Here is a 26,421-nt window from a genome sequence, read left to right as displayed (position 1 = left end):
AGGCTAAATAATTGTAGTGCGCCAAGATAAAGTTTACTTTACAATGCCGGGTGTGCCGCTGCGAGCTTGAGACGCTGCGTATCGCACGCTTAATACAGCTATGCGGATGATATATTCCGCGCGGGACATATTCCGAATGCCTTTTGCGTCACGACGTGCTCACTTTGATGAATGTGAACCAACCCACCGCTATTAATATTTTAAATTAATAACTAAAACGCCCACGGAGGATGGATAAAAAAAAAAGAAGTTATAATTGTTGCGACGATGAACGTTTTGACAATTGTTTTTGTAAGCGAAGTAATTTGATTTATTTAATTAAACGTGATACGTTAGGTAATTAAGAATTTTTATTTCTATCGCTTGTCTCACGACGTTCGGATGGTTAATTTTGTCGTAAACAGGCTCGGAGACTGATTCGCAGTTTATTAAGGACTTCGACGTCCTAATGGCGTTCGTCATATCGTCACGAAAATGTGATATAATACGCCGATGAGCAGCCGCGTGTCTGTCAGCATTAGTGACAAGCATGAAGCATTATAATGCTGCGTCGCCTTAACGAGACCTGTCCTTTGAAAAGTCCTCCCTGCCTTCCTTCCCTTCAGAAAGCCCTTCTGCTGTCCGTCAACTCTCGAGGGCAATCTCGGATTTAATGAAGCATCGCTTATATCGCGATACGCTACGTTAGATAAAATACTCCGCAGAAATTTTCGGTTGAAAAGAACCGAACGCTATTTCTTTTTTTTTTTTTGGCTCTTTTTTTGGACAATGCTATCATATCTTTTTCTTCTTCTTTTTAAATATTTATATTTAATTAATTATATTTAATTCTATTAATTAATATGTTCCAGGCAAAGACGGTCTTCGCGATTTCCCCGCCCCTCACCCGCAACCACCAGCAAACGTAATCGGGTTAAGCAGAAAACCACGGTCGGGGAAGAGATGGGTGACCTTAGGTGCGCCGACCAATCACAGCGCTCTATCGATCGCCTGATCCAGAACGGCCTACACGACACACGCTGCGCACTTGGGACGATACGCCACGTGTAGATCATCGGTTTTGGAGACGACGGATGTTGAGGCATCTCTCGACTTATCCATCGAGTACTTACGTCTCTTCTCGCCCTAGAGCCCTACGAAACGTAGTGTCTGGTAAATGAAAGTGAACCGATACGCTCTTTATTCCGCCGCGATGGATTCTCACACGCGTAATCGGGTGACGATCAACTCGGCGTCGAGCTCGGTGTTTACGAGAACTCAGTGCGAGAAGGACAGTGTTTACTTGTCGATCGAGTCTATCGTCCGTCTCACTCTCTTTACGCGGTTGTCTCTTTCTCTCCAAGGGCTCCGGCCATGTTAGTCTAGTTGCGGAGGCTCGGGCGCGAAGACGTAGTCGTAATCGCTCCGCAATTACGCATTTTTTCGGCCGCGGATAGGAAAGTCTCGCGTACAAATAACCATCGACGTTGTCGAGTCGGGAACGGAGAATCATTTTTTGCACGCCTGAATTACGTCAATCGTCGTTTTGTGCTTCGTTTCGGGCACCGAAAAAGTGCTTCGGAACGACAAGGTTACGTTGCAAGTGCAGCGCGCGGAGCGTCTAACGTGAAGCTCGCCGAGTCCGGCGTTGCCAACCCGCTTCACTCGCCATCTTCGTCAGCGACGTTCATCGAGTTTCGACGACCGCCATTGTTGGAGCGCGGGATCTGGACCTCGCCCGTCTTCTCCGTCGCGGCCGAGGTTCTCATCACGTTCGGAGTACGTAATTTTTGATAAACTGAAGGACGTAAAGTGCGCGGAACATTTTATATCGCGACCATCTCATTCGCCGTCTTCTTCGGCGGGTTCCGGCGATCGCCAGTGACAGAGTGCGGGACCTGGACCTCGCCCGCCTTCTCCGTCGCGGCCGAGATTTTTATTCGGTTCGTAGCAAGTGACTTTCGAAGATATTGAGGAACAAAAAGTGCTCGGGGAATGTTTGCTATCGCGGCCGTTTTATTCGCCATCTTCTTCGGCGGGTTCCGGCGATCGCCAGTGACAGAGTGCGGGATCTGCACCTCGCCCGTCTTCTCCGTCGCGGCCGAGGTTCTCATCATGTTCGGAGCAAGTGACTATCGAGGAACTTAAGGGAGAAAAAGTGCGCGGGGAACATTTTGCGTCGCGGCCGACTCCTTCGCCGCTTGCTGCAAATTCTCGGCTTTCGCTTTACATCGCTTTCCTGTGTCGAGATCAAGAACTTAACGGAAGTGCGTGGACTATTCCGCGAGTGACCAGTGCGCGGAAAGATGACCACACGTCCCATCTGAGAGGAGGAGCAGGCCCGGGACGGGCATCCTGCATCGGCGGAGCAACTTGTAGGTGAGGATCAATTTTTTTTTGATAAAACTTTTATTAAATAAAAACTACCGGTTTTTTTTTTTTTTTTCTTTATTAAATTTATTCATCAATATACATGTCTACATTAATATATTTTTTTATTTTACAGTCACCGGCAGATTGCTTCAACTCCGCTGACATCCGTGCAGATCGGTAAGTCCCATAATTTTTTTACATGGTTCGTAATTGTCCGCGTCTGTTCGAAATTTGTAAATAGAAACGGGCGTCGTTATTAATAAACGCGTCGTCCGCGTTTAACGCATATCGGAGGTGGAATAAAATTTTGCGAAACGGCGCTTTCACGACAAACATTTCGCGCAAACACGTGAAATAAATGTTTTATTTATTCGCGGAATGAGAAAAAGGGGTGTTTCGCGCAGCTGAAAATTTAGCGTTATCGCTTTACTTTCGTAAGTGGTTCGATTCTGGCGGTAGCCGCCTAGGAATCCCAACTATCCTCGAGGATTTCCGGCGGGGTGCCCGATTCACAAAGACGTCGACCGGCCGATATATATTAAATTTGCATTTTCCGCGTAATTGAGATTGCGCGTAATATATCTTAACGCATTGTCGATTAAATTCCATTTTGCCACCCAGTCACGCCAGCATGCGTGCCCTTGGAAACGGCGCGAGACAATACGGTTTGCGCAACCACGCGGGAGAGAGACCCGCTTGCCGGCTGCGTATCTACTTGAGTAACTGACGCAATCCCTCCGTTCCATTAAAGAGAAAGTGCCAGGAGCGAGCTATACGCAAACATTTGAATAATTGAAAGCCCATTTTGCTGCAATTAACATACCCCCGGTATAGCTTTGCCATATAACGTCGCGCGGGCGGTCGGCCGTTCAAAGAAAATTATTCCGTAGGAAGATTGACGTGATGAAATAAATTCCCGAGTTATTTGAAAATTGTCGCGGGCACGGGAATTCAATTCGACAGGCACGTATTCTATTTACATGATGAGCATTACGATTCCATTCGACAGTTACATATTTTATTCACTCGCCGGCGCGCGACAGCGAACGTGACTCTGCGCGAGACGTCTTTGCGCGAAATCTGCCGATCTAATTTTCGTCCCACGGTAGATTTTTCCCTGTAACGTGTCGACAGTCTCTGCGGCCCAAAGTGACACCTCTCTTTCCGGCTTTCCGACAGAAATCTCCCGCTACGTAAATCGGCGACCGATTTACAGTCGATAAACGCGGCTAAAACGACAACGAGAGCGGATGGCAGCTCTCTCGCTGGGAAGACGCGAGCGGGTTCCCGCGGCTTTCCTGTCGATTTCCGGGACACTCCGCGACTCCCACGTGGATCGGGCGCGTCGTCGCGCAAAGTATAACTCGGTGTCGAACGTCCATCTCGAGGATCGACAGATAGGCGCATTTCGCCGCAGTCCTCTCCTCTTTCTATTTCTTCGCGTCCCCTCGTCTCTTTGCATAGCGTTACATCGCCCCGAGTCCATCAGGGACCGACTTTTGCGACGAATTGTCTCGGCGCCTCGAGATATTACTTGGAGAGATAATTGTATTTTTTGAACGCGCGGATGTGTCGTTTTATATATATATATATTGAATAAAATATGTAATAATATTGAGAACACATAAATAAGTTACCACATCGTTCGTTAAACTTTGCCGTGCTTGGAAAAATTATTGACATTTTCTGAAGCGACATGTATTTCAATTAACAAGCAAAGAAGTAGCGGGTTATTAATAAAACAGCGGCTAATATTTACAAAAGAATCTATTACAACATTGAAAACTATACATAGAATTAGGCGTCGAATTTAATTACGAATTTTACCGGGAGATTAGGAGGATAACGAATTTAATTACAGCTTTAATTACTTAATCCTTTGAGATTCGCTCGTTTCGCAAGGAAGCCATCTGCTTGAATGCTCAGCTCTCGTGCACTACTGGCTTCCTTAGAAATTCATACCGTTAGAGGTGTTACTTCACGTACAAACTTAGTCCTAGGAGAACTTGTAATCTTCTGCAATTTAATCATTACGGTTTTAAAAACTTATTTTTCAACGCGCGTAACAGTGACCGTCGCAAATGCAGATATTAATGTACGCGGTGTATTGGCCGAATCTCCCTCACGTACGCGACACACACGTCCCGCTACGAAATCTCTTTTCTTCTATGAGAAAAAAGCGTTATTTGCGATGGAACGAGAGCAAACTGACGATCTTAATTACACCTGATGACTTTGGTTCTTGCGCTTTCCCGCCTAAACGCTTTGACGTTTTACGCAATTAGAGAACCCACGGAAACCAATGTACTTCAAAGGCCCATGGGGTGGGGGGGGGGAGATTTTTTTTTTTTTTCGGGACACGGCGGAAAGGGATACGCCGCGACACAGGAAGGACGACGCAGAAGGGAAACGGCTCGTCTGGAAAATAACGTATCCTTCCCATTTGGCTGAATAATTGGGTCCCGCACTTTCTCAGTGCTAGGCGCCTCCATCCTTTTTCCCTCGCCTTTCCTCCTCGTCCGCCTTCAACCTCTCCGGACTCGCTCGAAGGACTCTCACTTTAATGCACTTATTGTTAATGCGATTCCGCCGGGTTTTCCGCCTGATGGTTACCTACCTTTCGTTGACAACGCAACATCGTTTACCCCGTCGCCGCAGCGATATATATATATATATATATATATGTATATATATATATATCTCTTTCTATATATATACGTGCTTTTTTTTGTTCCCCTATTCATTCCGAGTCCGCACACACACAGAGGCCGGAAAGATTGGATTTTGCATGTCGAATGTCGGGATATTTAAGGAAAAAAAAAAATTGCATGTAAATCGTCAGCTAAAAATTCCTCTTTAAAAATCTGTGTTCGATATCGCCTCGAAAAATTATTCCACCGCCGCCTTATCCCGAAGATTCATGCGGCCGATCCGTCGGCGGGGTTCTCAATAAAAATCGTAATGTTTCACGCGCGACAAAACCGGCGATTGCCAATAATGGGGAAAGCTCGAGAACAAAGGATATCTCGTCGGGGGCGAAATAACGACGGCCAAGGTTTTCCCTCAGCTATTCATTTTTCCGTTTTATAGCCGGCCGCGGCCAGTAAACGCGCGCGTGCCTGCGAAATTCGAACCGCATAAAAGCACTCCATTCAGCCTGTAATGCGCTGTCATGGTCCACACCACTGTGGATTCGGCTGCATTGACGAAACTTTATTTTTTTCGGGCGATACTTTGAGGGACCGCGCGCGGGGGAGGGAAAAAAAAAAGAAAAAAAAAAGAGCGGCCAGCCGACGATAGATGTAAAATATGTAGCAGCCGCGTCGTCTGATGGGAGGGCGGACAAAACGGTGGCGATCCGGTGTAAAATCGCCGGCCAACCTCGCGCTCGGCGACAGATAATGCGGGTATTATACGAAACGGACGACGCTCGCCATCGATCCCGATCTGCCTCGCGCGTGATTGCGTTAATCGGCTTAACGGCCGCCTGCACGCCGGCCAAACAAATTGCCCGTAAGCGACGTTTCCTCGCGCTGCACCCTGCATGTAGTCCCGCACGTCCTGACAGGACGTCACCGCTGATGCTAACACGGCGAAAGAGGATTTTCCGTTAAAAATCGCGCCGCATAGTAGTCGCCTACGCGATCCCCTCGTACGACGCATCTTAATCGCGCGATTTTAATCCAAATCGTACGCTTTCCAATCCTTTTACACGCGCGCGTGCCGAAGAGTCGAACGATGTATGTAGCAGATAAATGGCACGTTCACAGTTCGCTCGAAATATTGTTTCGCAATAATTGTTTCGGTATTTTACTCGACGCGAAGAGTTCATATCGACTTCCAGGGCGGGCGTTTTCTCAGGTTACGAAAAAAGGTTCTTAAAAATATCTTTCGCGTAGTGTATTAAATGTGTCGCGAGGCTGCTGCAAGTTATATTAATCAAACCTTGTGTAAGGAAATAACGTTTACGTAATTGGAACAGTGTCAAACTTGAAACTTGGATTATTAGTTGTAAAACTCATTAGCACCAGATGCCAACTAATTTTGATAGATTTTCTTGTCAAGTAATTTACCGAACGACATCTACGGTTTATGTCGAACGATTTATATCAAACGTTGCTCGACGAAATGTCACGGCAACAAATATTAAACATGAATTAACTGCAGTCGCGATACAATTGCAAGAAGTAATTAAATTGTTTGAAGTTTAATTAATTGCAAAAAAAAAAGAAACGCGTTGCAACATAAATATGTGAATGTAAATTTCTTTTATTCCTTAATTTAAATTAGCGGCATTTTCTCGAGGTTGCATTATCGGGCGCTGTTAGATTATCCTAACATATTTCGCCAGGACATTTTGGTAAATTGGAGCAAGGGTAGGAACTTGATCCTTCGTTCGTGTATCGAATGCAAAATTGAACGCGGGAGGGTGGCGGCAATATTTTTGGCGCTGACGGGCGGCAATATGATTCTGAAGCCGATGGTTGCGAGCAGGGTCCGGCAACGCATATAGTAGGTGGTAGCGGCGAGCACTCCGGCTTCGGCTTACACGTCTAAAAATAGTTGTCGTTTAAATCGCATAAAATATTATTATATTCTAAACTCTTAAGATTTTAATCCGACTTAACGCGGCCGTTTTAAGATCAGAAAAATAAACGTTATTTGTACCAAAGATGGAAATGACGATGGGCAATGACGAGGGTTACGAAGCCTCGGTTCAGGCGACACACAGACGTTTACTGGACAGTAAAATAGTATCTCTTTGCGATGACAGCACGGTGGGGGTAATGAACTGATCGGTTTCTTCTCTTTGGGACATTGCAATTTCGTACTGCAGCAGAACATTTTTACTTGAAAAATTTAGGCGTTACGTTTGATCGTCGTTATTAATACTTATAGCACGTTTGGTCGATTAGCGATTTTTATTAGCAATTGTTTAAAAAAATCGATACTTCTCGCAGCTTAATTCGCGTATCATTATTAATTAATGAAGTTACGTAGAATTTTTTTGACGATATAAAACTGGTTTGCCAGTGATATTAAATCATTTTAAATAACAGCAAGCTAGTTTCTTTAATGATTTATCAGGAGAATGACAATGTGGAGTGGCAGGAAAATAACAGGGCGAATAAGATATTCTATAAAAAATACTCAAATACCAGTCTTTATAAATTGTTTTTTTTTCTTTTTTTTTGTCTTTTTTTTAATGTTCTTCAATTTTATTTGCATAACCTTAATCTACTTTTCAACATTATCTAAATATATAAAGCAAGCTAATGCTGCCGTCTTGATCTGTTCCGCTTAATGTAAAGTATAAAAAAAAAAATCATTTTAAGTAACATACCTGCCACAGTTATATGTAAGCTGAAATCGAACGGCAGATCCATAGGGACGCGACGTTACAACGGAGAAATACTTTTGACATGCATGATCGGTGCGAGATAATTTTGAATAGCATCGCGAAGTGACACTAGGTGGAAATTTTGCGAGAGCCCTTTCGAGGTCCGACATCGTTTGTAGCTTTTTTAATTGTACTTACTTTTCTACAGTCACATTGTTTGCTCTTTAACAAATATTAATTTCGATTTAACGAATACGAAATGTCAACGTCAATTTGTGTTACAGCTCGTGTCGTTGTGTTACTGTGAATTTGGCGAGATTACATACCGCGACAAATTAATATTTAAATAATTTATTTTTACGTACATTATAATTAAAAGAAAAAAAAAATAGAGGAGTTTAAACTGTGGAAAAATTCTACAATCAACGATTTATATTATTATCTATTAAAAACTATATTATATTTAAAATATAGACATTTAGTTTTGGTTCCCTTCTTTCCCTGCTTTTGCTGCATTATACGTAAAACGTTGCTGCTAATAATAATAAATGAGATCGGTTACTTAATTAAATGCATTTCGTAATAAAAAATTTTTCATTACTTCAACTTCCGTACTTCAATAAATAACATGAGAAACGTAAACGCTCCGACGCCGCGTACAAAACTAGGCGTCTCGTATTCAAACGAATAATTAATTCACTTAATTGCACAAAGAAAAGAATCGCGGTCTCTCCTTTATCCCATGCGAATCCTGAGGAAATGGGCGGAGGCTGCGTTCGTCTCCCGTTGGAAAAAAGTTTCGCATTGCGCCAAGTATATATTAAAAAAAAAATAAAAATAAAAATAAAATAATAAAAAGGAAACAAAAGTCAATGCGTTCGTAATCACAACAGATATTATATAATAAACCGTATTTTTTACAGTGGCAGATACAATGTGTAAAATGAACAATGATATCTTTACGAAATATACACGCATTAAGTCGCACGTTGATCCAGGAATCGACCGGCGATATTATATACAACACAACCACGTAAGCGTGCGCGATGTTACCGTCCCAACTGGCAGGCAACGCGGTTGCACTTTTGAATTTTGGCACGCGGTGCATCTAATCGCCTACGTTCCTGTCCCGGCGTCTCTCTAAGTTCGTCCATTCGTAGTACGCGTAACCGCGTGTATATATATGTATGCGAATACATGTATATGCATGTGTGTATGCGCGCTTGTGTGTCCGGTGTGTACGTGTAATGCCACTTATCGTTCGCTTCTTTAAATGCACTCGCTTGTTTTAAATCAAACGAGACACCGGAACGCGTCTTGGCTGGTCCCCGCGACGCCCTGGCAGCGAAAGAAAAGAAAAAAGAAAAGTAAGAGACGTCTAAGGGGACGACGCTCATTAATGTCGCGTGAAAAAGTTACAAAAACGGAATTCGGCGTTCAGAGAAAAGTAATCGGGGAACGTCGCGCGAGGGCCAGCCAAGACGCCGCCGCTCAATCGCTCCTTCTCGATCCTAGTCAAATTAATCCGCGGAGTTTAGCGCACGTCGACTAAGAAACGTAATAGGGAAACAATAAGTACGTGAAAATAATAATGCTACAACGATACGTCAGGGCCGCGTTAGATTAGAGATTAGGACCGAGAGTAGATAAAAATTTAGCGAATTAAAACAAAGTTTACTAAATCGGATGTTAAGTTCTCTCTCTCTTTTTCTTTCTCTTCCGATTGATCGAATTCCAATTTAATCTTGGTCTTAATCTCAAATCTGACGCGGGCCTTACGCTGGCTTTATGTACAACATACGTTTTCCTTTCGCGCGCTTCCTCGCGGAATGCGCGGAAACGGAAGAGATGTCAGTCCGTGGTAAACGAAAACGAATAAGAATTACGGAGGGCGAGTAAAGAATACCACATCGACGGTGTGCGCCGATTAGCAACGATCTCGCTAACAACGATCTACGTGTGTTAATATTTAAGTACATTGATTAAACGACATTTTTTTTTTTTTTTCGTAAGTACCGCGATAAGTACCTAAGCGAATCGCTCCCTGTGCTGCTTTACAATTATTATTCGTTTAACTCCCTTCGCTCAAACTTCGTTCCTCCTTCTTTTTTTTATTTTTATTTTATTACCTTTTGATTTTCGGGACGGACGGAAGGTGGCTCGAAAGACCCAAGTCCATTTACGCCGAGCAACTCGCAATGGCGACGGCGATTAATCCTGTCGCGCAAATCGCAACCGCTCGCTCCGCTAATCGCCGACGATAATTAATTCCCTCTCGACCGATTACCCAATCTGAATTTTACTACCAATCGAAGCAATAATAACCTTAACACTCTACCTGCGTGGAAAAATATTGATGCGCGCTCTCGATATTCGCCGCGATTAAATAAATAACGCTCGGCGCGGCTAAACGAGGCGCCAACGAAACAGAAATAAAAAAAAAAAGGTCGCGCGCGTATTAGAACGAACGCTGCGTCCCAATAAAAATTTGCAGCATCGCGGAAAGTATTTACATACAATTTTTACGTATTAATTTGTTAGAACTGCCGCGCGCGAGCGACAATCTATTATTGCTCTTAAAAGTAACGCAAGAATCAGGACCGTCACCAAACGCATAATTTACAATTTACAATTTAAGATATCTAATTTGTAATTTACAAACAAGCAGATCTCTCTTCGTCGTCGTATCAAGCATCGCCGTTCTCTCTCCGCTTTCCCGCCTCCCGTCGTTTATAAAATTATAAAATATCGTTATGGTCGCGTTTCAATTATTCGCTTCGATTGAACTTCAGGAGGAATAATAATCTCTCTCTCTTTCTCTCTCTCTCTCTTTTTCTCTCTCTTTCTCTCTCCATCTTTCTCTTTCTCACCTCATTGCCGAGTCGCCGGCTCAATGAATGACACATACTCTCTGCAATTTCTCCACGCTCTCTTATACGGTTGCGTTACACTTTAAATAACTAGTCTATATACAATGCATACACACGCGCCTCAGTTATCCCGCTTTTGTGGAATCCTGCCTTGGCCTTCCTCGGCGTATACCCCCGATCCGTTTCGAAAAACCGAAAAGTGTGCAGCGGTTAAACTTGAAAGACAGAAAGCTGCGAGGCGCAATACTGATATTTCACGGGTACACTATCGATTACTATACGGGACTGAGGAAAAACCACCCTTCGCTCGCTACGCGACGCGGCCGAGCGATCAGATTGCACCCTGCAAGCGCGCGATATTATTCAATATCCTGGAATATTAAATGTACATTCGACAATCTAAGAGCACACTTAATAAGAATGTTAAATAACGCCACGCGCCCTTAGGAATATCTTAATTCGTAGATATGAATTCGCACTCGAAGATCGGCTCGACAGGCGGTTCTCGCGGTCGTCGTTACAGACCGGAAGCACCGTTCGGACTTTCAAAAAAAAAAAGAAAAAATAAAAGAGAGGATTATCCCTCGCGAGCGTCGCTTTCGTGCGGGAACTTTTGCGCGCCCGAATCGTCCCGTTCCCTCGGCCCTCGTGATAAATACGAGGCACGATCGTACGTGTAATAGACAACGACGGTGTAAGACGTATCTTCGCATACATCCCTCTTCGGCTAATCTTAAGTAACTTGCGGGGTGCTTCCGGCTGCGGGACGACAGTCTCTGCGGTGCCCGATCACTCATTCCGCGCCGCCGTGCGCGGCGCGAACAACTTTGAGCAAGTGTTCCTCACGGCGTCACGTTAATTCCGTTCAACCCTGATCGCTTAAGTACTGGCCACTTCACGTCAATATCACAGTCTCCCGCGGATGTTGACTACCTACCCCCATTCTCGCGTGATTACGTCCACGTCTGTCCGAGCCGGGCGAATTCGCCGGGAATGCAAGTTTCCCTTCCTGTAGAAGGTACGGTCATCTCACTTCGTGATTCAGGTCGCGATACGATCACGAAATGGCAGCTATATATATATGTATATATATATGTTTCTCTTCTCTTTTGAAAAAAATAACAGTAAGGGTGCAGCGTAATCTTGAGTGCGTACAATTTCGTTTTTTTTTTTTCATGCAGAACGACGATAATCGCTCGCGGTCCGAGCCTAACTCTACTCAAGATAATTAGGATATCCAATTACGATATCGCGTGATAGACATTTAAGTGTAAGATATTATCCGTATTGCCCGGAGGCCCCTGCTTGCAAGCGCGCCCCGCGACACCTATTGCTTCTACTTAGCCGGCTGACGAGACGCAGCCTGTTATTATCGGTACGTGAAACTTCATATCTCCCGCCGCGTCGTCCGGGCGTCCGCTTATGCATATACAGCGTGTGTTACTTTTATTTTTTACTGAGGTCGTTAAGGCTGTGCGCGTATATACTTAGCTATCTATTTAAGTATATTTTACGCTGATATATTTTTGTGCTGGTTCAGTTCGCTGCTACCGTCGTTGCTACCGAGCGGGCTGATTCGACGAATCGTTGCGCTCCTTCGGCCCAGTTTTTTTTTCTTTTTTTTTTTCATTTTTTTCCGAAAGGTATCGTGTTAAAATTAAAAGGTACGATCGAGAAGCTACCGAAACTGACGCCGCGAAGCGGAAACCAGCGATAATGCATTAATGAGATTTCATAAAAGAGAGATTCTAAGCATTTTTTTTTTTTCTTTATAAGTATATTAATAAACGGTGCGGCGCTTCAATTATTGAGTAGCACTACCTTGCGACTTTATTTAACAATCTAATAAACGCTCTTTCGCATCCGTGCGATATGTCTTGCAAAAAACATCTCGGAAGTAATGTCATGTATTTTATTCGATACTTTTATCGATTGAAAAGTCCATCGATTCGTTCGTAAAAATTAAAGAACGGATCCCTCGATCTCTTGAGCATCTTCAGGAATATTGTACGTCCCTTGAGCGATTCTACGTTTAAAATGCCACTTACAAGTTCGTATAATTTTTAACATCTCATTCCTAAAGACTTGCGGAAGCATTTAATAATTTTTTCGGAAAGTATCTTGAGCTTTAGCACTGACAATTTCATTACTTCGCAATTACGCTTCGATTTTCTACTCTACGTCGGAGTAATCGCGAGTACTCCGAAGCGAAAATAACCGTGTACGGGTACAGCGCTCAATAATTGCAGCCTGCTACCGGTGCGAGATCTGTGATCCTCGGTTTCTAAGGGTTGCGTTTCTACCCCCCGGGTTTTCTATCCTTCCGCGTCAGTTCGGGAGCTTCTTGACGGCACCCTCGGCGCGCTATTTACTATCCATCCGGAATCCCGACGGTGTTCGCGATCGTATCGAGGAAACACGACTCACGTGTAATACTTTCGATCGTGCGCAAGATCAGAGCGTGGGCGGGCGCTATGTAGCCGCTATGTGCTCGAGTGGAAATACTTGGCGACGTTATTGATAAACTCCTGACGCTACAACTGCACTTGGAATGCCTGAGTCGCGTTCGGCATAATGAAGGGATTCGTCGTGGTCGACTGTTGCATGTTTCTGGAAGCGATCTCCGCCCATTCGACGTCGAAGGGATCGGAAGGTCCTCTGGAAGTCAGGCTCATTGCGGCCGAGCCGAGGGAATGCGCCCTCGTGTGGAGAGGAGGTGCTCGCCGAGGACTGACGGCCGCTTGCTGCGACGACGGCACGGAGCCGGTTATGCTGCCCAGCCACTGCTCTGGTTTCGGCAAGCCAGCTGCCGTAGTAAGCGGCTGCACCTGTTAAATAAATTCGTGAGAAAAATAATAGAATTTTTTTTATTTTTTATTTTAATCGACACGCAATTTTGCCGAATAAAGTAGAGCGATTTTTATTACTTACTACGACACGCGTTTAACTTACTAAAGCCGTCGGTATTCCACTCGTCGACGAGACTTGAGCGACGTCGGTCGAAATCGGTGCCGTCGAGGAAACGGACGCTATGCTGGTGCTAGGGGAACTTGTTTTCGAAGTGATTACGGAGCTCATCGGGATCGGCGACCTGTTTACGGCCGACGTCGATGTATTTCCTAGAGAGGACGTAGAAGCCGTGCTAAACGCGGGACTCGCCGCAGACGGTGGCGTGCCGAAGGCACCTACGCTAGAGGAGACAGATGCCGGCGTGCTCATTACGACCGGGGTAGGCGCGTTCGTTCTTGGAAGAACAGGACTCAAATTGCTCGACTTTAGAAGAGGCGTGAGCCTATGATTCGACGCGAGAACGGGCGACGCGGACTCTTGCCAGCTGGGCCCGACATGATTCAGACCGCTTAGCTCTTCATTCTTGTCGTTATTATCGTTGTTATTAATATTGGGACCGTTCTGTAATTTCATCTCGTCCAACGAGCTGCTACTCGTCACTAGAAAAAAAAATATATATATATATATTATAAGATTTATAACACCGTGCGATTTTTAAACGTTATCATACGATTGTTAATTTGGAGAAATAAGAGCAACTTTCGCGTGAGAAAAATTCGTACCTGGAGGAGAGCTAGTAGTAGTGCTGGTGAAAAGTTGCTTGGCGACAGAGCTGCTGGCGGGTTTCGATGACGGCATTGGTCCGAAATCGTCGCTGCTCGAGAGCAGAGAGAGCCCTTGCGAAAGTTGTTGACACATCGCGGAGACGCTGTCGTGATCGCCGGGAAATATTTCGGGGATCGGGCTCACTGTAAAGAAACGGAGGATTCCAGATTTACAATGCGTTCGGGCGTTATCGAATTTCGCGACATTAAGTACTAGGGCGCATCTACGAAAGGCATGCCACATGATCAGTAATTCTAAATATATGTCGGGGTGGGTGATAGTACAAAGTGAGAGCGTAGAACGATGAATATACGGTGTAGGTTAAGTTTTTTTTTTTTTTTTTTTTTTTTTTCTTCCAAGCATAGACGTACGGACATGTAAGGGCGGGTTAAAATTACAAGGTTTTCTAACTACACGCTTGGTGTCTTGGTACCAGTTTTATGCCTGTTAATCACAAAGAACCGTGTGCGAGAAATGAGCCTATGTAAGGGATACATCGAAGAGAGCAAGCAACAATGAAAATTAACAGAATAAGGAGTAATGACCTTCGTCATATCCTTCGAATTCTGTTGCAAGACAGAGAAGTACATCGTTATTTAGTCAGGTCGATTAATTAACGGCGCTGGCCAATTAATACAATCACAGCATATGCAGTTTGCGCGCTTTGCGAGTTTTATTCTATCTCGCTCGCTCGTTAATAATTAATTTAATACAAAAACAAAAACGATAAATAAAGTTGAGAAAGGGAGAGATTTCGTGGCGGCTCACCTGGAGGTTTCGAGGGTACAATATGCGCATGAGCTGAGGGCATTCGCGCCAAATCCGTCGGTTCAAGACTGTGACTACGTGTGCGTTCGAGGGTGCTAGGAAGATCGTTGACTCGTAGACTGAGCTGCCTTTTGAACGGGGATGCTTGACTTAGCTGTGAAAAACCGCGGAAAGAGCCTTGCCGTTCTAGCATAGATAGAGTAGCGTGCGGCCTCTCGATCGCAAACGGATTGTACACCTGCCTAACTGGAGGAATTTCTGAAACGTAAACGTAGCTCCGTATAATAAATTATAAATTATTATTTAAATTACTATTTTTTAAAACCGACGATAAAAATCGATAAATAAAATTTTTTTTTTTAATAAAAAAAGAAAACTCACCAGCCGCACGATCGCGCGCCTCTTGCAATCGCTCCGCGAGATTCGGTTGCCTGAAACTTCCGCTTCTGGTGAAGATGGAAGTCTTCGAATCGAAAGTCATTGTAACCCCACATTCCTTGTCTCGTCGTTGCTTCCTCTCGAGGCATGCCGCGAAGGCGCAGCCCACTGCGTGACTCAATCTTTCTCCCTTAATAATAAAATACCAAGTAAATTCAAAATGCTTACAATTTCTATAATAAAAATTTCCAGCTGCATTCTTAAGAAATACGTTTAATAATTACAAACGTCATATATAATTTTGCGTATTATTACAATTTAATAGACGTATATTATATAAATTATAAAAATATTAAAATTTTAATCCATCGCGTATTTAGCTTTTGACACATTTTTATCATCGCCATCGGCGTACCATCAGATGTTGCGACATGCGATAATATGCAGTTTCAACGCGTCAATAAACTCACCCCTTATCGACAGAGCATCCCTTTTACGCTGAAAATAATTTCCCGTTCAAAGGGCAGAGTGGAAAGGCGTCCCAACTTACCGATTCCTTTAACGCTAAAAATCCATGGCACATCCACCGTCTCGTCGTGCCGTCCCTACAAATGTAGCTGAATCCCTTTTCGTGATTTCGGTCGGGCGCGCAGAACGACACCTTCTCGATAGTTTGGTCGACGATTAACCCCTTCGTTTCGTCCTCGACTACGCGCAATCCGTCCCCAGAAACGTGAAGCACCGCTCGCACCGGCCTCCGTCTCGAGTTCTGGAAATTTAGCCGCGAATTAGCCCGGCCGTCTGAATTGCCCTCTGACCTTTGCGCCGATTTATTTTCAGGTCGTTTTGGTGTCAATGTCGACACGACACATACGCCACGCTAAATATAGACCGAGGCGAAAGACTCGGTGAATGTGGTGTACGCCTGACTTTCGCGAGACTTGCAAAACTTTCTACGGGGCTTCTTGAATATTTTACGTCAAGTGCCATCTCGTGAAAAGATATCCCGAATATCGAACTGTATACGTAAGATGTTAACCGGGCACCTAAATAAAATATATAATCGTGCGTGCGAATAATTAAAAAAATTTATAACGCGCTTTTAATTCGATTTGCAAAGAAATTATAATTTATTAAAAAAAAATAGAAACATTTTATTATAAAATACTTACTCGAAGAACTTTAAGGGCTTCTTCGCAAACCTGCATGCCTCTCGATTCGAAGACTTCCACACATCCCAAGTACTGTTAAAAAATTAAATATTGATTTTAATACATTTTATTTAACACAATCGCTTCTTCGTAAAAATTCTCAACGTTAACTTTCATGCTTACTTTAACGTGAAAAGCGCATGTTGCTGAACGCACTGCACTTTCATCCGCTTGCCACTGGTGAGGCTTGCTAGATTCGGGTACATGAGGGTCTTTTCGCCGACGGAAGCTGTCCCGGAAACTTCGTCGGAGGCGGTCCATTCTTTTTCCCGGCGACCTCTCGCGCTTCTGTAATGGCGAAAGATAAAACCTCTATTTATTTCCCACAATTTAGATGGTAGTTCAACCGTATAAATAAAATGCTGTTTTTCGTAAGAGAAAAGAAATATCTTTCGGTACAAAATAAAAAAAAAATTAATTAATAATAAAAGAAATTCGAAGACGTTTAATAATGCTAATAAGGCCGCGCATCGTCCACGGACGTATTATCAAAATTGCAAGAGATTAGCAAGAGGGGGTCGAGTCAGTAGGGAAATCTTGAAATGAGATCAGGGCGACGGACGCGGTGTCCACGAGGACGGACATCTCCGCGGGCCGCAATTGCCTTTTGATAAAGTTCAACATCGGTAATCAGTCAAAGGCGAGGTAGCGTTAGCTCCCAAAGGACGCGTCCAGAATTCCCGCGATGGATCGTTACGAGCGTGCGGGGCTTGAGAAAATGTCCGAAACGGCCACTGTCTGGCGGGCCTAACCGTTGCAGCCGAATCGCCAACTTGACAAAGCCCTGTGATCGAATCTTGAGACCCGTTCCCAAAGAATCCTTTATATCAGGACCCCTCCTTTATATCGGGTCTCCCCTAATACCGACCGCGGATCTACCCTTCGAATTGCCCGGCACCCCTAAGAGCCGGCGGATTGAGAACGGAGACGTGCCAAGAGGGCCTTTTTCGCTTACGCTCTGCGTTTCCCTCCGTAATTTCCCTCTGTCACGTTTTTCGTTTCTCTATCTGACTTTGCGAGGTTAATTCGCCGGCTTTGTCATATTGGCCCAGATACGCGATTTTCCGAATCGGTATATCATTTTCCCTATTTTCTTTTACTTTTTTTTTTTTACGGAGGCTTAAAGAATCGTCGAATGAATAAATGTTACGACTGACGTGCCTGGTTTTCGTTTGTTTCTGCAAAGTAAGCGCGGGGCGCGTTATACTTGGGTAAAAAAAAAAAAAAGGCAGAAGGAAATGTGTCAACATGAAATTCCAGCACGCTTCACATTTGTGATATCACTCGCACGTGTTTGACGCAACCGGTCGTACAGATAGGATTCCATGAATGACATCATACATGAGTCGACATGCTGCATGTATTTCGAGTTAGCGATGGATGCCCGCATACTCGTTTAATGCACTTGCGTATTACTTGATACGTCGGAACGTAATTAGAACTTTATCGAGTTAGCGAAGCTGATAATTCGAACTCGCAACGCTAAACGCAAATAACGAAGTCACCGTGTGTATGCGAACGTACAAGCGTTGCACGCTAAGGCACACATTAATTTCCGCGCACGATCGTATCGCGCTGTAATTCCATTTGGATGTACTTGCGTAAAATGAGAGACCTCTTGATTGACTTGAGCCGATAAATTCAAATCGTTATTGTATCGCTGTAAAAGAAATTTTATTTTATTCACTACGTATATACGTATAATATGATAATTCTATTACGTTATATACGCGATGCTTTTTTTAAACTTTGAACTTAGAGCCTCACGTGCGGCTCAGGCGGCAGCTTAGAAAAATCGTCGGCCTTATCTCACCCTCAAAATACGAGAGCACGTTGACCTGACTTTACGCCGCGCTCCAGATAATGAATATCGGCAAAGAGATCTAAATGCATCCCCTAACGACTGCTTCCCCATAAATAACTTCTTCTGGATATGACATGGGAACAGTTATTAAAGCAGACGCATGTATTTTGAATTCGTTCCATTTAAATTTCTAATCTGGGAACAGAGCATGTTTTATTTATAGTATACGTACATCGTGTGAATTTTTAGATTGTGAATTATAAGAGAATTATTTTTTTCTTTTTCTCTCTTTTTTTTTTATTATAAGTATGGAAGAGAAAGGTCGCAGGTGATTGCGAGTACGCGAAAACAAACGAACGACAGTGGTTAACGATGATATTGCAATAAGCGACTGGTAATAACCATTATTTTCGGATCGAGGCCAGACACACGCAAGACGTCTTCTATAAACGGTATGATTTGCTCATAAAAGTCACTTTCACCTCGGCGACCGCGTATCGCAATCGCGTAAATCTTCATCGGGCGTTCGGAGCAGAAATGTGAAGTATTGAACGTGAAGCAAAAATAATTGGAACGATCGAAGAGAGAGAGAGAGAGAGAATTCTAACGCGCAGCATTGTATATTTAACGATAACGAAAATTAAATCTCATACGAATGTATTTGATACAAAAAGTATCTTCCAATATTGGCACAAAGATAATGTAATTTTATTACAAATTTTATTGCACGATAAAATACAAAGTATTATGAGACAGCGCGTTATGCATATGAATCGAACGTGTGTTTAATATTTCGAATTATTCGCATATCTTTCCGGGCATTAAAACGAAATTTGTTAAAAATTTTTAATACGAACCGTAAGCGTCGAATAACAATGAAAAATTCAAACGATAATACGAACGAAGTAATGACACGCAGTAAATCCTTAATAAAATATCACACGGTTATTAAATCGAGAGCGCCGTCGCATCAAGAGGGACTAATGAAAGTACGATAAAGCGCAGTCTATTAAGGGGAGGTAGGGTTTAGATTGCGTGTCACGTGTCCTTCGTGAAGGGCCATCGAGGGGGACAGGCCGGGGCATTATCACGCACAAGTAGCTGTGTCCCAGGTTCTTTTTTTTTTATTCTCTTTTTCGTGGCGACACTTCTCCCGTGGAAACGATCGCATCTGGGTGCCCCCGTGCACGGTCAGAATAATATCGGTCCAGCGAAAATACTCGATGCCGCATGGTGCAGCGATATCGGACGATAGGCGACTAATGGCTCACACGTGCGAAAGTAAACGCTCTCAATGCAATCGGTTTAACGATACTGTTTACTTAGTACGTTAATAGGCTTACCGGTGCGCTACAGCAAAACGATCGCGCGGTCCTGCCCGCCCCGACGTTTTATTCATCGCGTAATCGACGTGTCCCGGCGTCTGCCGCCATGCAGAGGGCCGGACGTCTATCGTGATATTTATCGAGCGAGTGACGACGAGAAAGACGGGATCGCGTCGTGCAATACCACGGTCTAGCGCCACGCTAAACGGCTTTGATCGGCCAAATTAGTCTGCGGAGTTGTAACGCTTTGCAGAGATTTAATTTAACTGCGCCGACGCATTTCAATGCACACATAACTGCTTTTTAATTGACGCGACGGGGACGCGTGGCGTTTCCACCGCGTAATGATTCCCGTTGCCTTTCGACGCGATCGCGAAATTGCAATTCCGACGATTATCGGGATTTAAACTCGTAGCGATCGTAAACTCGAATAGTGGGATCAGATCGTTAAATTTGGATAGCGTTAGGAAAAATTAAAAAAAAAAAAAAAAAATTTATATACGCTCATATTTGAATAATTCTGCTAATTTTTAAGAATCATTAAAAGCTAATTTGTGAAACTTTGTCGTTATAATTCACTTATATAATTTATATCGTTTACAGTACGTTATTTTATCAATATTGTTCCGTGTAATATAATAATTTATTCATGATAGAACAGTATTATGCCGCTCGCAAACAATATAATGTACATTTATCGCGTAATAATATAAATAAATGGTCCAACTATAATAAATTATTTATTAAATAACGCTGCAGTTATTAGGTATCACCTAAATTATTCATTCTCTGCGAGAGCATTATTGTGCATAATTATGTCGGTCGTATCCACGTTATTCGGCAGCTTTGTTCGTCTAACGCTACGGCGTGCTTAACGTAAAGAGTACCATGCACCGCGATGGAATTTGTCTTCCACGGTGATGTACTTGGATAACGCTACAAATCTATCGATCGTGCTCCTTTTTTTATTGCACGCGGATATAGCCGCACAATCGGGGAGAGACTGTGATATAAATATTCCTTGGCTAACATAGTGGTCGGGTATGGTGCAAACTAGGACTTTGCGAAACAATGTTCAATTTCAAAAGGCGATTACATTACGGCCGGGCACAGCATGTATAATCATTATAATCGGAATAACTGATTTTTGATCGATTCCAGACGAAATCGGTTCAAGCAATCGTTACATCGAGACTAATTGATACCGAAATCAGGCTATTATTCAATGTGCGACGTCGGGGAAAATCAATATCGTGACCACTACGCGCTCGGTTTCGCATATCGGTTATAATAGAATTAATTCCGAAATTAATACGCGTAATGACATTAATATTATAACGTTTGTGTCATTGTAATAGTTAATTAATGAAAAAAAAAAAAAGGATTCTACGTAATTTAACCATGGAATAAAATAAATTGCATTGTTCGTAAGACATACGCATTTATTTACGACGTAAAATTAGGTGGCTGATAAAATTCCAATAGCTTTAGTAGAAAGGCTTCGAACGTTATCAGATAATACGCGCAGATAATGATATTTTACGTGGACGTGCGGGATGCACAAATAAAAATATTAGAAACAAGTGAATCATCGTCTTGGCTTCTCTGATGAATATCCCTCATATCCAGTGAGAGTCGGGCAACTTTCTTTTCGCTCGGATATCATTAGTCAGTAGAACTGTGACTAACAGTGTAGGAATTCGAAAGATTCGTGATATCCGCTTACGTTCATTAAGAATTTTTGGCAGAACGTGATTAAATTTATCTGCGCCGATGCCTTTACTGTTGAAATTTATCTAATTATTATTTTACACGCGCGAAACAAGTTACAAATAATTAAAAAAAATTCTCAAGTATTTTCGCTTGTGTTATATATATGGCGCGGATACAAGGATAAAGAATTAAAACAGGAAAGCGTAGGCAGAATTTACAACCATACGACGTTATTGATTTTATCGTTTAACGTACTAACACACAGCGCTTTTAATAGAAGGCTGTCTATGAAGTACTATTTTTAAAGACGGTAAAACAAAAACGTAAATATATATATATTGAAATAAAGCTGTTATTTTTTTTTTTAATCTTTTACGATAAATTTAACATTCTTTTTGTATTCATGAACCGGAAACTTTGGGACTTTGCTATGCATCTTGCGTGCAGGCAAGGTAGCCGATAAAGATTTTCTCGGAAAGTGTCTCGCGTATGATAATCGGCAGCCAGAAACCTTGAGGCGTGAAAGGAAAGATGGTGGTGAAGAATGCATCTCGGAGTATTATAGGTGCAAGTAGCGTGCGCATGATAAAACATAAATGTAATATAAGTACAAATTTTGCATAATAATTTCCGGTTCCGCGGTAAAAGCTTACCCGTCATTTAAAAATTCCTACCTATCACAATTTTTTTTTTCTATTTCTTTTTTTAAATTATTCACGTATAAATTAAATTCTTTTAAATAGATTTAATTATGCAGGGCGAAGCCTGCATTATTAACCTTTTGAACTTCTCTTATTATTTTATGACAATAATACTTATATATTGTATGGAAATATATTCTAATGTACAATACGTTAAAGAGTTGCTTAATTAACTGCGCGATTATCACGTGCAAGGTCTGCAATGTATCATCAGAAAACGTTTTATTTGTGCTGATCCGATAAACGAAACCAGAACCGTGGCCTGTTTCTGTCGAGAGCGATGTAATGTGAAATAATACACGCGCACACGGCACGTGCGCTATGATCGTGCACTTTTTCCATGGAAAAATATTTCAATGCCAATATAAATACGTACATGAAATCCGCTGATCCGTTATAATTCACATAACTTCACAATGCGAATTTACTCTATTTAAAAAAAAAAGTTATAATAATAATCCTCTCTATAAAAAATTGGTGCGTCACGAATCAATTAGCGATTTTGAGGCTCGAGTTAATTTTAAAATTTAATTACTATGTTCAGGCAAAGACGGTCTTCGCGATTTGCGAGATCGAAAACGACATGGTCAAAGTACCGTTTTTGCCTGGACATACTAATTAAATATTACAATTAAATCGAACGAGAATAACGAATAGATAGGCGCGGGGGGAGGCGGGGTGAGGCGGAGGGGACGGAGTGAGAGTGGGCGCGGGGTGAAGCGGGGGGGACGGGGTGAGAGCGAGCGCGAGCCTACGTGCCGCGCGCTAGGTATATTCCCCCACTACTCCCACTCTCGCTCTGTCCTTCTCCAGCGGTCGCGCAAGCATACACGTACTACGCACAGCACAGCAAGCACGTGTCTCCGTACCAAAAGTAATTCTCACTTCCGTTTAACGAAAACCCTTCGGGCACGATAACCACAATTGAACTTTATATTTCTTTATGTTACAGATCGACGCAGTTGCATCCGCTGTCGTCAACGAGTGTCGTCACCGCCGATATTAAGTATTATACGAACCGCAGTCGGTTCGTCGGCCGTCCCGTGAGTTCGCTGAGTATTCGGGCGGATTTTTTCGACATATTGACTTTCTTTCAAACGCGAGTGCCGAACGTAGAACGCGCGTAAGTGATCACTGAATAATTTTCGGGTTTATAAAATCACGGTCGGGGTGTTCGCGAGTTTCAAGTGCGCGGAAGGATGGCTCGACACGTCCCATCTGAGAGGAGGAGCAGGCCCGGGACGGGCATCCTGCATCGGCGGAGCAACTTTTAAGTAAGTATAAATTAAAAGAAAAAATCCTTTTTTTTTATTAAATTTATAAATTAACTGAAATGTCTACATTAATATTTTCTTTTGTATGTTACAGTCACCGGCAGAAATTTACAACTCCGCTGAAGCTCATGCAGTTCGGTAAGTCGCATGACTTTTTTTTCGTAGTTGGAGTTTCCTAAAAAATAGCGCGCTTAACACGTACATGGTTTCTTCTAGTAATAATTAAACGGAACATACGTTTAATTTAATTACTTTAAAGGCTAATATTTTTAATATAAAGTGAATATTTTAACCTGATATTCCGAGCCCTTATTTCAAACGACAATCGAAACCGCTTCGTGAATAATAATAATACAAAAGAGTCGAGGCGAATTTTCCGAAAAGCTTGCTCGCCACCTGGCATCTGTTCACAATCAGCTGAGCACGTCTCGAAAATCAGATTACCATTAGGATTCGTCAAGCACGTTAGAAAAATTTAACAGAAGTTGATACACGTTCGATTTATATAATTATTCAATTCTATTTTATATCGAATTAAATTTAATAACCGCTGAATTCATAGATAAGAAATCTATAATTTAAGCAGCTGGCAACGTTTTGTCGGCGGTATAAATTTACACGTTTATATTTAAAATTCCGACCGGGCTCATATTAATATACGAAACGAGTTCGGGAGTCAAGATCACAAAGCAAAGATGCTGCATCTCGGCGTTGAGAAAGTAAAAAGTGCAGAGAGGCGACGGTGTTTGTAAAAGAAAAAAAAAAACCCCTCGATTTAACGCGGAGGGACAAAACGGCCGAGCGTTCGATGAAGACCCACGGGGGGAAATAATCTTCGTGGCATACCAGACGTTGAATGACACCTAGCTCGCATCTCGTGTAAATCTGCATTGAGGCCCTTTCACCGCGGCAGGTGTCTACGCGCACAATAAGAGGCGGATACGCGCGTACGCTGAAAAATGCAACGAGTAGGCTTTCGCACAAAGCGACGTGGCGATCGTGTTGTCGTCGCGTAACACAGAAACACCGGAGTACAGGAATGCGATGTGTGGTTTTTCAGCCTGCGCAATCGATTGCGCCGAGGTATAATTAAATGTTACATTCCGTAATATAACAAACTCAGAAAAAAAAAAAGAAAGAAAAAGAATTATTGCTAATAAAGTATAAATTTATTTATGACAAAATTAATCAATTAATATAATATAATTTTGAAATACGGTATGCAGCGTTTCGTCGTGAAATAAAAGCTCATTCACGCATAAGTAATCGGTAGTTTTGAAGCAACTTCTGGATCTCTTTCGCTTTATCGTTTGCGAGGCGAGCGCTTCGTACAGCACCAGTTATCCTTGAGTTCGATCCCCCCGATTCGATTGGGCCTAGAGTGTGCGTGAACACGCGTGTGCACGCATGCGAGTCTGGATCCCGCCCGCGGATTAGAGATTCACGTGTATTGGTTCTGCGTAAAACACGACTCGTATCGTAATCGCGATATACCGGTCGGTTGACTAGCCAGGATCTCCGTAATTTACGTGCTACTGTTCTGCCCCTCGAAAGAAATAGGCTTTAGCGCCGGCTTTACGTTCTCTTCAAAATATGCTTTCTCATTTATATTAAATTAATATACGATTTATGGCAAGAAGCAGACGGAAATTTTTTTTCTCTTTTTTTTTTTTTTATTACTTATTGATGTAATAAGCGTGCATATTTTACATATAAGTTACGTTAAATATAATCTACCACAAAATTTTAAATATTGACGCGTATAATTGTCGATAAAAGAGCGAGCTGAGCACACGGATCTGCGAATAAAATATAAAAATAAATTTATATACCGCGCCGGCCGGATTGCCGATGACTGATTTCTCTCCGTTCTCTCATCCCTTTCTTCTGCCGCCTAAGATTACGTACGCTAGCCGCAGTCGCCGCAGAAAATGCCATATCTGCTTTTTGGTGTACACAAGACGTTGTAATGTGTTTGCACAGGCCTTGTAGTTTGAGCTCGTTACAGAATTATTTACCGCGGCTGAGCCAACGGTAGCTTTCAGGGTATCGATTTATTGCCCCGGCCTTTAAGTTATTTGAGTTACGTCAAAATGTCGAATGAATACATGAATAAGAATCGTTTCCTTTCGCGAGTGTCGCCCCCGAATCGAACATCGCGAATTCCGGCAAAAATGAGATTTCCGCGGTCTCGACGCGTAATCTAATAATTCCACCAATTAAAGCGCGTAACGAATGTCATGTAATTATACTGCATGGTGAGTCCGAGGGAAACGAATCCACGCCGTTTTTCTCCCCGAAAGAAAACACCCCAGCGGTATTCTTCCGCGCGCGTCACATGAGATTTTTTTGTTTTATTTTATTTTATTTTTTTTCGTTGTTGCCTTGCACGTTGTGTCACATCTCAAAGCTGCTGGGTCAAAGCAAAGAGTGTAATATTCTCCCTTTGACTTCATAAAAATACATTTTATACATTTCATTTATAAAATAAAACAAAATAATAAAAAAATGAAGAAAGAAAGTCACTTTAGCTTTACGGGTTAAAAGTTACATTTATATATGAATTTCTTCTCTGGCTTTAATTTCCATAAAATTAATTAATAAGCATTTGAAAAGCTTTTAATCATGCATGACGCAGCTTTTCACGGTTACAAACTGAACGCGGTGTCCAGTGCATGAAACGTCGGCTCTGGACACGTGCTTCCGTGCAAAGGTCATTGAAACGCGAGCGGGGACCGCACCTCGTCGTATCGTCATTTTCGCCGTTGAAACCGTCACGCATGAAGTGCGTCATCCCGTCTACGAAACGTGGATTTGCGCGAATGCGGCGGGCACCGGCTTACATAATTCACGTGGAAGCGCATTGATAGTCCCGGCGCGATGAGTACCGAGAGATTTAATTTAAGGTCGCGCGAAGATTTCCTTCCAACCGCGCTTGGGAATACTCGATTGTCGCGGAAATTGCATTCCCACAAGTCTGCAATATTCACGATGACACTAACAGCCCGGCGCAAATAATATATTAGTCATACTATGACCAACGTGATTGACGTCATCCGTCGACGCTAA

At 42.8% G+C, this 26,421-nt stretch overlaps 2 protein-coding genes and 1 long non-coding RNA gene across 5 annotated transcripts in view; 1 reads left to right on the top strand and 2 right to left on the bottom strand.

Annotated features, from left to right (window-relative positions):
• The first annotated feature begins 1,943 nt into the window (after positions 1-1,943).
• LOC139110421 (uncharacterized) lies at positions 1,944-24,672 on the top strand. Its single transcript, XR_011546997.1, has 3 exons — positions 1,944-2,358; positions 2,486-2,529; positions 23,031-24,672. It is a non-coding gene; the product is annotated as an uncharacterized lncRNA (long non-coding RNA).
• Positions 5,883-8,421, bottom strand: LOC139110418 (uncharacterized). Its single transcript, XM_070670215.1, has 2 exons — positions 7,021-8,421; positions 5,883-6,905 (listed from the first exon to the last, which is right to left on the bottom strand). Exons 1-2 carry the CDS (start codon positions 7,195-7,197, stop codon positions 6,687-6,689), a joined length of 396 nt encoding a protein of 131 aa, XP_070526316.1. The 5' UTR covers positions 7,198-8,421; the 3' UTR covers positions 5,883-6,686.
• Numb (NUMB endocytic adaptor protein) overlaps positions 8,575-26,421 on the bottom strand; it is a 39,170-nt gene continuing 21,323 nt past the window's right edge. For 2 of the 3 annotated variants that reach the window (XM_070670206.1, XM_070670204.1), the window contains 9 exons: positions 16,659-16,823; positions 16,497-16,568; positions 15,875-16,093; positions 15,328-15,514; positions 14,947-15,204; positions 14,724-14,744; positions 14,136-14,321; positions 13,516-14,012; positions 8,575-13,391 (listed from right to left, as the gene is read on the bottom strand). In XM_070670206.1, coding sequence (XP_070526307.1) covers positions 13,098-13,391; positions 13,516-14,012; positions 14,136-14,321; positions 14,724-14,744; positions 14,947-15,204; positions 15,328-15,514; positions 15,875-16,093; positions 16,497-16,568; positions 16,659-16,796 — 1,872 coding nt within the window. In that variant the 5' untranslated portion in view covers positions 16,797-16,823 and the 3' untranslated portion in view covers positions 8,575-13,097. The remainder of the gene's footprint in view (positions 13,392-13,515; positions 14,013-14,135; positions 14,322-14,723; positions 14,745-14,946; positions 15,205-15,327; positions 15,515-15,874; positions 16,094-16,496; positions 16,569-16,658; positions 16,824-26,421) is intronic. The other variant, XM_070670205.1, reaches the window with a different exon arrangement.

The sequence above is a fragment of the Cardiocondyla obscurior genome, linkage group LG20, assembly GCF_019399895.1.
Source record: "Cardiocondyla obscurior isolate alpha-2009 linkage group LG20, Cobs3.1, whole genome shotgun sequence".
NCBI classification, from domain to species: Eukaryota; Metazoa; Arthropoda; class Insecta; order Hymenoptera; family Formicidae; genus Cardiocondyla; species Cardiocondyla obscurior.
This window is presented reverse-complemented; position numbering and strand designations above follow the sequence as displayed.

Bases quoted from the DNA above. Each gene is read 5' to 3' on its own strand.
- LOC139110418 (XM_070670215.1), bottom strand. From the start codon at position 7,197: ATGTTCTGCTGCAGTACGAAATTGCAATGTCCCAAAGAGAAGAAACCG. The intron at 6,906-7,020 runs GTACAAATAACG...AACTATTTTTAG, and splicing joins CATCGTCATTTCCATCTTTG to ACGTGTAAGCCGAAGCCGGA.